Here is a 14,181-nt window from a genome sequence, read left to right on the forward strand (position 1 = left end):
ATACTATGCTCGTGCTACCTCAGCCCTAAGGCTAGCGCAGTACTAGCAGCAGCGTCAGTAGCTGCAGAGCTGAAAGGCCCAACTTTCTCCGCCGGAGCAGGGACTGCTGGTGCTTCCCCGGCTGCCCCTGGGGACCTGCTGACGCCGGGGAGGAACCAGCCGCCGCGGAACCCCGCGAGGGAGCGCGCGCTTCCTCCCGAGCGCCGCGCGCCCAGCTGCCACCGCCGGCCGGAAGAGGCGAGCGGAAGCGTCCCTCCCTTCAGCCGCTCCCCTGTGACGGCGGGGCCATGCTGGCGGCGGCGCGGCGGCATGTGGCGTGCGCCGTCTCCGGCGGGGTGGACAGCGCCGTGGCGGCGCTGCTGCTGCGCCGCCGAGGTGGGGGCGGCTCCGGCGTGGGGAGGGGGCAGGGCCTGGCCTGTGCGGAGCGCGGCGCGGCCTCCCCGAGCGCTGCCGGCGGCCGCGGCCGGGGCGCCCCGCGCGGGGGGCGTCCCCGACCCCGTTGTGCGGCGCTTCCCCGCGAGGCAAAGCGCTGCTGGAGCCGTGGGGCCGCCGGGACGTACTTAGCCCTGCTCCACGCAGCGCCGCTCTGTGTTTTGTCTTACACGCCCGTTCTTTGGAGCTCGTAGCCCGTGTGCGCGTCCCGATATTCCCCAGCAAAGCCGTGACCTGCCCTTGGCTTTGTAGTGCCTTTACGAGTTCCACGGAAGACTGATGCGTGGTCAATATTTGGGGGGAAAAAAACGGGTTTTGGCATGTACCTTAGCAGTGCCGGATGACTAAGAAGTGCTTAAAGAAATGGGCAGTAATGGAAGCAACTCAGAATTTTGCAGTCTCATCATAGCGGATTTCCAAAATAGCTAATCTTATTAGTGTAGCTCTCACAAAAAAAGATAAGCAACCCTCAAAGGATGCCTGACTAATACAGTGGTACTGAAATCTTCTGAAGGAAGTAGTTGCCCGCATAGGTCTTGGAAAAATAGAGAGCTTAGGTCTAAGCTATAAGAATTTCAGTTTATAAATCATTCCTTGACTTCATTTCCTAGGCTACCAAGTGACAGGCATCTTTATGAAGAACTGGGACCCTCTGGATGAACAAGGAGCTTGTTCCGTTGACAGAGATTGTGAAGATGCTTACCGGGTTTGTCAGAAGCTTGATATTCCTTTCCATCAGGTTTCCTACGTGAAAGAGTACTGGAATGAAGTATTCAGGTAGTAATGTATTTAATGTAGATGGTTTTTTAGTATGCTACTGTAACATTGCATTACTGTGAAGAGCGAAGATGGGCTGAGTATGGGCAAAGGGAATTTACTGAAGCATTAACAGTACCAAAAGAAAGTACTGAAGCCTCCTAAATACAGGAGGAACTATTTTTTGGTCATTCATATTTAATATTAGAATTTATGTGTTGATTTTAATGCATTTATTATTTTTGAAATTAACAGGAGGCTTTTCTCTGGTTATGCCTGTGGGTGTGTCCTAATTTATTTTTTGGTCATTGGTCATCATGTTCATTTCTTCTGTATCTCACATGCTGAGCCAGTCTTTCTGCAGCTTGGGGAAGAAAGTACTTAACAGGACACAGTTACTGTTTATTTGTATAATTTGTGCAGTGTGTTTTTATATTAAATGAATATATGCTGAACACAGTTTATTGCCAAGCTAGCATGGACTACTCTTGCTTCTTTAAACTTTTCTGACAAATTGGAAGCTGTTCTCTGAAGAGGGTGTACAGATTTTCTCTTCCTGTGAATTTGTTCCATCTTATAAGAGGAAAGTTTTGCATAGGAAAAACTGAGAGCTGTTCTGAGGCAGAAGGAGAGGGGAAATGTGGTGTTGGTAAAACAGCATCATTTCTGTTTTACTTTTTCAGTTCTGGGCCATAAAAATTGCCCCCTGATTTTCATCATTCCCCACTAAATACTACTGTTTATACCTCAGTTTCTTCTAAGACAAGGTAACACTAGCTGTGCTAGTTTTATGTCATATTGAAATGACATCAAATTGAGCACAGAACTTAATTTTGTCAGTCTATGAAGAAAATGGTTATTTCTTGGGATAGTTCACTCCAGTTTTCCTCTTGATATGAGAGAATAAAGTAAGGCTTATCAAATCTGTCTGGGAGTTCTATGAATGACAATGAATCAAAGATTATGGAACATCAGATCTGGTCTTCTGTTCTGTTTCTCTCCCCATCATTTGTTAGTACAGGGTTCCCAAAGAACCTCTTGCTTCACAAGGCTCCTTGGCTCATTCCAGAATCCTTTCCTTTATGCTCATCTCTGAGCTTGAATTTACTCTTCCTTTGGAGTCTCTCTTTACACATTAGTCTTCAAAAACCATCTTTAATCAAGAGAATTATCCTAGATCTTGTCTTTTCCATGGTCTGTACAAATTCTGTTTGAAATCTTTGCTTTAGAAAGATTCAGTAGACAGCCTTCATTTCCTTTTCTCCTGTTCTCTGTTTTCCTTGGAGAATGTACTTGAAATGGCTATCCCTTCTAGCTCTCCCTCTTGCTGAGCAATGAAATTTGTGTAGTTTTACCGCCTTACCCAGAAAGTTTGTTGCTTGCTGCTGTGGTTATTCTGTGCTTACCTGAGCCTGGCTTTGTGCTAAGTCTTTTGTAAAGGATCCAATATATTGTAATATTTACAAAGGAGTAGTGTGTCATCTTAAGAGTACAGTGTTGAATCAGGAAGAGCTAGACAGCACTAGGTAGACCCAGGTGAATTAATTATTAGTATAAATTGTTGAATTCTAAGCTGTTAGAAGGGGATAACACAAAGGAAAGCTGTACTGCTTTATTTTCCATTTATGAATGTAAAATGTAATGTGGTAAGCAATAAACAATTGATTCTGTTTCAAATGTTGAAGAGTTGCTATGTCCTTTTACATACGGTTTAAGATCTTTTTCTAATCTATGCCCTCAGTACCTCTTGACTCGAATGACCACCGATGGCAAGCAAAATCCGTCAATCCTGAAGTTAAGGCAGGGTCCCATGACTGCGTATGGTGGGATTAGTGCAGATTAGCTTATAGTCCTTTTATCTGAGACCAGGAAGACCTGGTGTGTGCTCCACCACACTGTTACAGTGCAAAATTAAGCAGGTTTGTTTAATTCTCAAAGTAAGTATTTTATAAGAGAGAAACAGTGAAGGCACACTCGGTTACCATGTCTCCATTGAATGAACAATAATTTAACAAAACGTGCTTACAAGATTGTAAGTGATCATCTGGCCATGCCCTCAGTCCATTTTGGAGGAAATCTTCCAAACATTGTTTTATGGGTTAAAACTGGATGGCTATTTTATTTCTTACTTAAAATACTTAGTAAGATTGGCTCTCAAGTTTCCGTGTTTAACAAATGCCTCAATCTTGGATAGTATTTTGTGACATTAACAATGTTTACATGCATTTGAATTTTTATTTTGCAGTGACCTCTTAAAAGAATATGAATTGGGAAGGACCCCTAATCCTGATATCGTGTGTAACAAGCACATCAAATTCAACTACTTTCTTCACTACGCTATGGATAACCTTGGTAAGGCATTTTCAAGTGTGTCAGTACACAGTAGATGCTGTGGAAATGTTTAAAAGATACTAACTCTTGAAAAGGTGGGAAAAAACATATGAGTTCATATGCATGCATAATTCAGTCATCTCTGTGGCAGTATTTTACTGTTTGTAAAATATTTTGTTTTGAATTATCTTTTAGATATGTAGAACAGATTTAATTCAGGACATATATTGACCCGAGCATTAAGTTTTCCATTCTTATGTGGTCTTTGAAACAAGAAAAGGAAGTCTGGCATGCCAATGAGTAATTTACATTATTTAAATAGCAGGAGTATGATTACTGTCAGTATAAGGCTTCTCAGTTCTCAGTAGGTTTTCTTACTTCTTTACTTTCTGCTTTTTGTCCTAGACATTTCTATAATCTTTTCTAAATTTTGAATATCAAATATATGCTTTTGTGGTGGTGTTTTTTGACAGGAGCAGATGCAATTGCTACTGGGCATTACGCTAGAACCTCACTGGAGGAGGAGGAAGTTTTTCGACAGAAACACATTAAAAGACCACAGGGGCTTTTCAGAAACCGTTTTGAAGTTAGAAACAGTAAGTGGTTTCTTGATTTCATATCTTGTTCTAGATAGGAAGGAGAAACTTCAACTATATTCAGCTGTACAGAATCAGGGAAGTTCATTACAGTATACACAACTAGTGTTCCTAGAAGGGCAATTACCATTTTAACCCTAGCCTTTGTAGAAGGCTGACTAGACAGAAAAAGGGAGTTACATTACTGAAAATTACACTAAATAGTGAAGTATTACATTTCCTATTTTAAGAGTTCCAGTTCTGCTGCAGGAGTAATAGTAAAGCAATCAATGTTCTGGATCAGTTTTAATATAGTTAAGGAGGCAGAGTTGTCTTCTATACTGTGGAGGAATATTTCAAGAAATCTGATTGAGTATTTGGATGACTTGCATAAAACTTTCTTAATATGTTTCTTCTATTTTAGGGCCTGGCTGTTCTTTGGTTATTCAGTATATTTTGTATGTAGAGCTCATCATGGAAATATGCTCAAGTGGAATTTTAGAATTAAGGTCTTAAAAGGTTAAAATTAATAATGTACTGTTATACAATCATTGGACTGTATATTATTTTACCATAAAAATCAGATTTTCATTCAGTAATCCCACTATTGTGTCTTATTCCTCCATTTGTCTATAGAAGACTGATTTTCCCAGGCAGATCAAAGTTCTGCCTGCACTGGGACTAGAAGGTGTAAATGCAGTATATGTAGATGTCTTGAGGCTAGGTTTCCCAGATCAGCCCAGGTACTAGCAGCAGCAGCAGCACAGGTTTTGCTCTTTACTTTAATAGTCTGCTTGTGGATGTAGATAATCAGAGGTTGATACTTGTACCACAGTGGTTCTGTTGTTATCAGTACCTGAGCTAACTCTATTAATGCCAGTGTGGATATGTCTCTGGCACTATCACAGCTTGGACGGCAATATAGATATCTTCTGAATAGCTCTGCTGTGGGCCATAATGCAGTAAAGTAGTTCACCCAAAGGGAAAGAAATTTGCATACTACCATTCTGCAAAGCTGCCATGGTGACTTTTCTGAATTACAGCTTTCTGTTTTTTCTTTTTTTTTGTCTGGACTTAAAGGAGTTTACTTGTTTCTTCATTATGTATTTTATTTTATTTATGGAAAGTTGAGATGGTCCTAGTGGGACCAACAGTCTGTACTCGTGGCAGATTGTTATTCAGAGTTGTAATATTTTGTAATATTCTAAGCAGGCTTCCTGCCCCGTTACTGAGAATTTGTATTATTAGAAGAGACTAACTATTAGCTTGTAATTGGTGCTCATTTGACCCAGGAAACACCTCAGTGGAGTTTGTACGACATAGAGCTATCAGGTCTTAGAATGGACAGAACATGACTGAAAAACTATACTTTTTTTAATCTGGGCTCTCAGGAGACTTCGTCTATATGGTGCACTTTTATTTAAAATAAAAAAGTCAAACCCTCCTCTCTTAAGCTCCTCCACTGGAAATGAGTGCTGATTGTTCAGATCATTGACTTACGTCAGTGAGATCTCAGAGCAAAATTGAATTTGTTTTTTTTTTGAAGAATAGTAAAGTCGAGGATATTTGAATGTTCTTTCTCTCCTGACTTATGAACCACAATAAATGTTTTCATATTTCATTTTGTTGATGTTCTTCCACTGAAATGTGCAGTAATGTAAGAGATGAGACAATGTAAGATTCTGCACGGTACAAAATCAGAATCTTTCTAGAGCTCTCTAGTAGTGAGAAAATACCAGACTTTTTAAATTACGTTGTGAATACTCTGAAACATACTGTGTCTTTAAACTGCATATGGAAATAATAAAACTGAAGTTTTGATTGTCTAACAAAATACTAAAGGAAGTTGAAAGAGGGTTATGTTGAAACATTTTATGTGTTCTGCACTTTGCAGCTGTAAAACTCCTTCAAGGAGCTGACCTCTTTAAAGACCAGACCTTCTTCCTAAGTCAGATCTCACAGGATGCTTTGAGGAAAACCATTTTTCCTTTAGGGGATTTAACAAAAAGCTTTGTAAAGAAGATAGCAGCAGAACATGGCCTTCATCATGTGCTAAAGAAAAAAGAGGCATGGTAACACTTACAACTATTGATTTGTTTTTCTCTCTAAAATGGTCTTTTCTGAACTTTGTATCTGTGAGAGATCAACTGTTTTGAAGCATCATAATAGAATAAATAGAATAGATTGGGAGTTAGTTTTAGAGTTGTCTACCTGCTTAAAACTACTTCTATGAGCATGGTTCTGTATTTTAGTTTGCAGATAGTTGTCTACCATTGTATCTCAGAAGAACTAAGGTGAATGTGGATAGACTGCAGTGAGCCTTAAGGAAACACATTCTCTATTACAGGTGGTGAGAAGCCTTTGGTCTTTATTGTCCATTGCTTTTAAAGGCTTCATCACTATAATTGTTCTCCAGTATGTCTTTTCAAAGATTGAGTCATACTGTTTTTTTGAAGTTACTTTTTCAAAAAAAAGGTTCTGTTTCCATGACTAAGAGCTAACACTTCCTAATATGATCATAAAAAATATGATGCAGGCAGCAATTGTATTGCTGATACAGTCTTGATTGCTTTTAATGCTTATATGCATCTTTATTGACCCCTGTAAATGGTTCTCTGAAGAATGTAAGATGTGATTTGAAGGAAAAGGAAGACCTAATTGGTTATGAAGGTTTTTTTTCTCAAGAGATATCCCTTGACTGTGTAATTTGTGTTAGTTTTGTACATTAATCTGAAAGAGAATTCTTGTTTTTAATACATGCACAGGATAGTCACGAAGACTTATTATGTATCTATTTATCGACTGAGCATGTGTTATTTCTCTTCCTTTCTGTATTTATGGCACAAACTCATATTGCATAGAATTAGTTAATGTATGTTGGATCATATTTTGTGTTTTTCTTCATTTTATGAGATGCCTAGCATAGTCTGGGATACATAAGGAAAAAATATCCATCCTGGACAGATAACTAGTATTTTGACATTATTTTGATTTTTTTTTTTTTTGCTTTTATATGGATTCAATACCATATTTCCTTTCCAGAGTACCGGAGTCTGTTTCATTGGTGAAAGAAACTTTGAAAAATTCCTTCTTGAGGTGAATAACATTAAATATAAGGCAATCTGTATGCTCTGTTCTAGTTTTCACAAGTAGTTTGTAACCTGGTCTAAGGAAAAATCTCCAGCATCATGTGGCCCATTCTAAAGAGCAATCTCCCTTCACAGTCCCAAACTTATCCAGAAGCTAGTGCCAACAGATTGTATATATTTGCTTGCCCCTCCACCAGTGAGCAGTCAGCCACTTTCTGTAGCCACAGGAGGGACTGGATTCACACCCCTGTGCTGGCCAGGCTCCGACATGTGGTTGGAAAGTGAGAGGTGCAAATGACTGAATCCTGCTGTTCCCTGACATAATTGAGGGTGGGGGGGTGAGGCACAGAATTACTGCCGACAGGGACTGCACCTCCTACTTCTGTCTCTAAAGCAGCATCGGGAAAGAGCTGGTAAGCTGCAGGGATGGAGTCTGCATGTTGAAAAGCTGTTTTCAACCTTCAAGAGTAGTAGTTCTGTAGTAACAGAACCTGAAATATTCAGTGAGTTTCTTTTGGGGCCATCTTGCATCTTGCACAAATCTCTTCCTATTTTGTAGTATTTAGAACCTCAACCAGGTAACTTTGTTTCCATCGAAGATAAGAAGTTGATGGGAACACACAAAGGTAAGTGGCTAACCCATGTTAATTTTACAGCTTTTAGATAAATAGAGCAATCCTGTTCATGCTTGGAGGGACAAATTTTGTGAAATTCCAAACAAATCTACAGATTCTTCCTAGTTTGGTAGCTCTAATAGTCATTGGAACCGTACTTTATACACTATGGAGAGCTTTGAATTGCCACTGATTTTTGATTATTTTGGTTCCTTGTTGCAATAAAATAACATAAATGGTAATTATTAGGATTACTTTGTTGGTATTAAGTTGTTGTTAATTTAATACCAAGAGATCACTGTTAACATAATTCTTCCAAAATGACTGTACTTCAATTCTGGGTTCTTTAGTATCTAAACTTTGCTGGAAAATATACCACATACCTCAGTTATGCACAACAGGACATCATTGAACATGCTGAGCTTACCTTTTCCTTCCTTTCTGTGTGTACTTCCTCTGTCTTCTGTTCAGTTCTAGCTTCCCAAACTGAATTCCCATCCCAAGTATGATGTTCTGCTAGTGCACGAAATAGTAAGGGAAACTATTAAGACTGAATGGTAGCAAAACCACAATTGAAACTGAAATAGAGAAATGTTTGTCTTTTATAATCCCTAAGAATACAAGAGTTGATGCAGATTAGTTTGGAAGTGATTTTCAGGTACAGATGAAAATTTTTTCAAGTAGATCTTAATTTAATTTGCAATTAGTCTACTTCTCTAGGGCAATTTGGATCATTATTCTTTGTTCAGTGATAAAGTTTGGGGGAAATTTTTTAAATACATTTTTCTGAAAGTTAAAGATTAAAGGTTGCTAGCAGCATTGCATTTTCATATTTCTTTAGGTTGGTTCCTCTACACAATAGGCCAGAGGGCTAGACTAGCAGGCCTGAAGGATGCTTGGTTCGTTGTAGATAAAGATGTTAGCACTGGAGATATCTTTGTGGTGAGTTAATTAACACTGGCATTGTGAATGACTAATGCAGACATTTCATGACTTTTGCTGATGGAATGTGATTTTAACTTGGGTAGAATTCTTGGCTTTCCACTTAAGAGAAACAAGAGCCAACTAGTACAGCATCTCGAAACATCTTGTCCAAACTGGCTTTTGATGAGTAAAAAACTGTTCAAGATTTTGGCACAGAGCTTTTTCCAGATAAACAGCAGACACTGGAAAGAACCAACCAATCTACTGAGCTCTCATTTTCTACTCTAAAACACAGAGCTTTTTGTTGTAGTTATTATGACACAATAAATAAAACCTTTGCTATCTTGACTTTACTATGTTTTGCTAATTTCTTTTTCTAATAAATGAAGTAGTGGCCATTAATACAGTTTTATCATTTTGAAAATTGAGGCAGAATGAACTACTGCAAATCTTAAGTGTCTTAATGACTAATCATTTAAGTTGACTGGAGTTCTGCAGCATGCTAACATCATTAATGTTTCTTGCTGTTCACGCAGTTGTTATCCTTATTTGCTGGTGACATGATTGTAATGAGGTGTTTTGTCACTGTTAATGTGCCTTGGGGAAAAAACTGGTAATGAAAACAGAGTTGAGAGGAAACAGGAAGGACCACTAAGATTTTTTTTTTATGCCTTACAGTGAGATTGTGCAATATGTCCCTAACAAATGGGCAGCTAGGACTTGGCATGCCACACTTTATACGAACTGTATACAGTTTCATTCATAACGTAAAAAATACATGGGATTTACCCATACTGCATTAATACAGCGCTTGTCACTGCTTTTTCCCATTGTAAGAAACAACTTGAAGGTTGTAAATTCTACTGCTTTTCTAAGCTACAATGCAAGAACCTGCTCTTGATTTTTGGGGCTAAACTTTCATCAAATGTTGCTAAGCAACATGCTAAAATTCTGAACAACGTCAAATGTTGTTTAATTGGTAGCATAGCCTAGATTATAAATGTGAGTTGTCTTGTGAATTTTTTGCCAGATGAAAGAGCTTCTTTGTTACATTGCACCACTAGAAATACACTTGTTGCTTTAGAGTAAATGCAGAAGCACAGTACAAATTTATGCAAGACTTTTAGTTTAACATTAGGTATTGCCGCAAATGAATTAGCATGGGTAGGAAGGCAATGGATGAGAATCAGCTGTGTAGCAGCAACTCAACCCCAGCAATGGGTATGTTCAAAAATAATTTTCATCTCTTGCTGTCTCATTTGGTGTTGTTTGTCTTAATGGGCTACAAATAAGGAATGACTTTTAATGAGAAGTTGAATAAGAGGGAGGTATCATCTTGTTGAGCTAGGATAAGGAGGGCAATCGACACATGATCTCAGCCTGAGAAAAGGCAGAAATGTGACTGGAGAAAAAGAATACAGGAAGTGACATGACTTTGAGGTGTAGAAGGCTGAAAAATAATTCAGGCTCGCTTTAGCATATTTTTTCATTAAAGGCCTTCATCTGGATGCTAATTAGGTCCTAATAAATGCTTGCTTTCTTATTCATTTTGCTTTCATTTTGTTGTGGCTTGATGCTTTTTCTGTATTTCATGCTTTACTTCACAGTGGTTGTGTGCTGTCTGGCAAAAACATCAGCATTAAATGAATGTTGTATTTTAAGGCACCATCAACAAATCACCCTGCGCTGTACAGAGACCTGTTGCGGACAAATCGAGTGCATTGGATAGCAGAGGAGCCTCCTGCAGAGCTCATTAGGGATAAAATGATGGAATGTCATTTCAGATGTCGGCACCAGATGGCACTGGGTAATCAAATCTTGTTTATTTATTTTATTCAGCTTGTGAAATTGTGAAAGTGTCTTCAGTGTGGTTCTTCAGAAATAGTTGAAATGTTTGGGATCACCTTTCCATTTCTGTAGTATCTATATAAAATATTTCTATTTAGTAGCATTGTGACTCAGATCTGTTTAGCCTATTAATGAACGTTTCTTTAATGTGAATATAAGGATTAACTGGCAGATGTTTGGCCATATTCTGTTCTAGTGCCTTGTGTGCTGACTCTAAACCAAGATGGGAGTGTGTGGGTGACACTAGTAAAGCCAGAAAGAGCTCTCACACCTGGGCAGGTAAGTTATTAGAACTGCTTTTCTTTTTCCGTGTTTCGGCTTATTTGGGTAATAAAACAGAGTAGTGTTTTTATTGGCTGTGAGATGTAATTAGTTAATCTGTTAGCATATAAGGGCAGTTAGCTCTATTTTGATTGTCCATCCACTTTTACAAGGAGATTGTTCCCAGTTGAAGATACTCTGTTGTTATCTGTATGTTCTGAGAGATTGGCTTACAAACTTTAGAAATACATGAAAAAGTCTCTGGAAATCAATTGCCTTATGCAGAAATGGAATCTGTTGTGGTTCTCCAGAAGTAATTAATAAAGGCATTAGTTCAGTAATTGGCTGCTTAATATGGTTTTAATGTTCAAATTAAATTGTATATTAAAGATCTGCATCCATCAGATTTTTTTGTCCCAGAACAGTAATGAGAAGGGATATTGTGTAGTGAAGCCTTTCACCACTACAAATACAGGAGTACTCCATCACACTGTAAACCAATGTTTCTCAAATGTTTTCTGCATGCCCTCTCCCAGCATACATTCCACCCTTTTCCCTCCCCAAAACTTGGGGTCTGTGGAGTACAGCAAGAGGCAAGTTGTCTGAGAGCTGTTCTTAGCGGGGGGGGATGCACTTGAGAGAAGTGAGCTGAGCTGAGAAGACTCCATCCAGAGTGGATGGCAAGAGTGAGAAGCCCTTGATGCCAGGAGCTGCTGAACCTGCGTTAGGGGTTTTTATTGAGAGAGAATGGGAGCGGCTCAGCGGTGCTCTGCGTGACTGTTTTCAGTGCCTGCTGTGTTCCTCCTGTCTTGCCTGAGTCTCCTTAGCACAGCTGTGAGCCCCAGTCACTTCCTCCCCAGTGGTCTACCTCAGTTACCCTTGTCAGCGTGCTACCTCGGTCCCCGTGTGTTTTGAGAAGTGCCACTATAGCCTGTACACTGTGGCCTCGGGAAGGTCCAGTGAGGATGCAGATGATAGTAAGTCTGTCGTTCCCTCACAGAAACGAAAATCTGTTTGGAACAAACCATTCCACTTCATTGACTAAAGAGTTTTCAGATAATTTTGTAAAAGTGCTTGATGGAATGTATTTGTATTTACATTCATGTGAACCTGTGCATCCTATGCGTTTGTTCAGTTTTTTGATTTTATGAGGTTTGGTTAGAACAAACAAATGAGCACACTCACTATCCAACAGATCTTGAGCACCCTGCAGTTGCTCACTATGCAGTTTGCAGCTGCTGAAAGGACTCTCCCTGTGTTTATCTCCTAGTTTGCTGTGTTCTACAAGGGTGACGAGTGCTTGGGCAGTGGGAAAATCCTAAGGCTGGGCCCATCGGTGTATACCTTGAAACAGGGGAAGAACCGAGAGGAGGGCGCAAAGAAGGAAGAGACTGACAAGACAGAACCAGCAACATAACATGTGGGTTTGTTTACTGATGGACTTCGGAGAGTTTGTAGCCTGAGAATAATAAAAGCAATAGCAAACACCTTTTCTTTTGATATGTAATATTCAAATGGTCAGTTGACTCTCCAGTTCTACCTCTTGACTGTTAGTGCAAAACAGGTTTAAAACAAAAAACAGTTTGGTATAATTTCATTGAACTGAATGGTGATACTTATGGTAATAAGTGTCAAGGAAAGTCCTAAAATTGCTCTGTAATAATAGTTATACATACAAGAATTTTAATATAAAAAAATCATGTCTTAGAACATAAGTCTCAAAGGCATAAATGAAATAACTTTTTTTCTTACTTGATGATACCTGCCTCTAAGTATATGTGTTGTTTTACAGTAAATGTGTGTTCATTGAACTCTGGAAAAAGAATGAGTGATATTTAAGCTCAGCATTTTGCATAAACTATAAGCAAAATATATTTATTTTTCACTTGATACAATTTTATAAAAGCTATTTTAGACTCTTCAACTGTATACAGTTGTGGTTTAAGATGTTTAATATAATTAAGAAGTACAAATCTAGGGGCTTGAAAAGAGTCTCAATACTTCTTAAGTTCCTCACAGAACTGATTAATTTTTTATTAACTACTCAGGGCAGGTACTGTCTATTTCGTCCCTTGGAGAAGAGAATGCATTGTCAGTGCTTTAGAAAATTACAAATTCATACGCATTTCCTTATTATAAAATCAACTGAATGTAGACTGGATAATAATTGGATCTTAGATCATACTATAAGGTAAAATGGGGCAGTATTAGGAAGAACTGATACCCCTGCCCAAATTATCCAGAGAGTTAGAATGTACGTTGAGGATGCTCTAAGATTGTTATAAACATTTAATACAATGAGTCAACAAAAATGAAATCCTCTCTTTCAGCATGATAATAGAAGGTAACTCATTAAAGTAAAGCTATGCAGAAACAAGACTATTCAGACGGATGTAGAATTTTGAAATTTCTATGTCGAATTTGCTCAATAAAGCTGTAACATGAATAGAGCTTTTGAACAAATACATAGGCTTGGATTATGTGTAGCCTTCTATCCTTTTCTTTTATCTTAGTGTCTTTATGGGAAGAAAGGAAAAGAATACCTTTTATTCGTCATTGTAACAAAAAAAAATAGTCTCTTTACTCCAAAGTGTCAAAATAGAATGGGGGACACGCTTCAGTGTTGTCCTGTCTTGCTTAGTTAAACACACTGTTCAGGGAGCCCCATTAAAAAAAAAAAACAGACTACTATAATCTTTGCTATTGATTTGTCATTTCAGTGTAGCTGATTGAGAAGGAAAAAGCCATCCTTTTGCATTGGTGCCAAGATAAATTCAGTTTAGAAGTGTGTCTGTAGGATGCCTATTGATGTGGAGGTCAACTAAAGTCTGTTCATGTTTTGTCTCAGCTCTTAATTTCTTTTAGGTTAGTAATGTTATGGGTCCGAGTCATGTTTTTTATGTGTTTTTCCCAGCATTTTCCTTATCTTTCCTGAAATTTTTGACTTTGCAAAATGTGGAATTAGAGAGTTAATGGTCCATGTTTTCCTCATCTGCGTTTTCCAGTAAATGTCCCAATAAAATCTTCACAAATGTTTTGTGTAACACTAGTGTCATTTTTATTATTACTTCATCTTACATCTCTTTCAGTCATGTTTGTTATTTGATACTGTACTGGTAGAGGGTAGGCTAAACTGTGAGGACAAGCAAAATGACATAGTTGTATCTGTGTCTAAAACTCCCTTCCTTAAAATTCACATAATCACAGAGAACTGCTGAGGTTGGAAGGGACCTCTGGAGCTTGTCTAGTCGAACCCCTCTGCTCAGACAGGGCCACCTAAAGCTGGGCTGTGTCCAGTCATGTTTCGAACATCCGAGGCTGGAGACTCCACAATCTGCACTGATAAGATCC

The 14,181-nt window shown here is 38.7% G+C and overlaps 1 protein-coding gene across 2 annotated transcripts; it reads left to right on the top strand.

Annotated features, from left to right (window-relative positions):
* Window positions 1-224: 224 nt before the first annotated feature.
* Window positions 225-13,874, top strand: TRMU (tRNA mitochondrial 2-thiouridylase). Of its 2 annotated transcripts, none has more exons than XM_026095356.2 (11): window positions 225-375; window positions 1,044-1,209; window positions 3,434-3,540; window positions 3,993-4,115; window positions 5,989-6,161; window positions 7,137-7,190; window positions 7,743-7,809; window positions 8,639-8,739; window positions 10,384-10,528; window positions 10,766-10,848; window positions 12,101-13,874. In XM_026095356.2, the coding sequence occupies exons 1-11, from the start codon at window positions 288-290 to the stop codon at window positions 12,245-12,247; spliced, it is 1,254 nt and encodes a 417-aa protein (XP_025951141.1). In that variant the 5' UTR covers window positions 225-287; the 3' UTR covers window positions 12,248-13,874. The 2 variants fall into 2 exon arrangements, with proteins under 2 accessions (XP_025951141.1, XP_025951142.1); XM_026095357.2 differs by lacking the exon at window positions 225-375 and adding an exon at window positions 406-718.
* Window positions 13,875-14,181: the final 307 nt, after the last annotated feature.

The sequence above is a fragment of the Dromaius novaehollandiae genome, chromosome 1, assembly GCF_036370855.1.
Source record: "Dromaius novaehollandiae isolate bDroNov1 chromosome 1, bDroNov1.hap1, whole genome shotgun sequence".
NCBI classification, from domain to species: Eukaryota; Metazoa; Chordata; class Aves; order Casuariiformes; family Dromaiidae; genus Dromaius; species Dromaius novaehollandiae.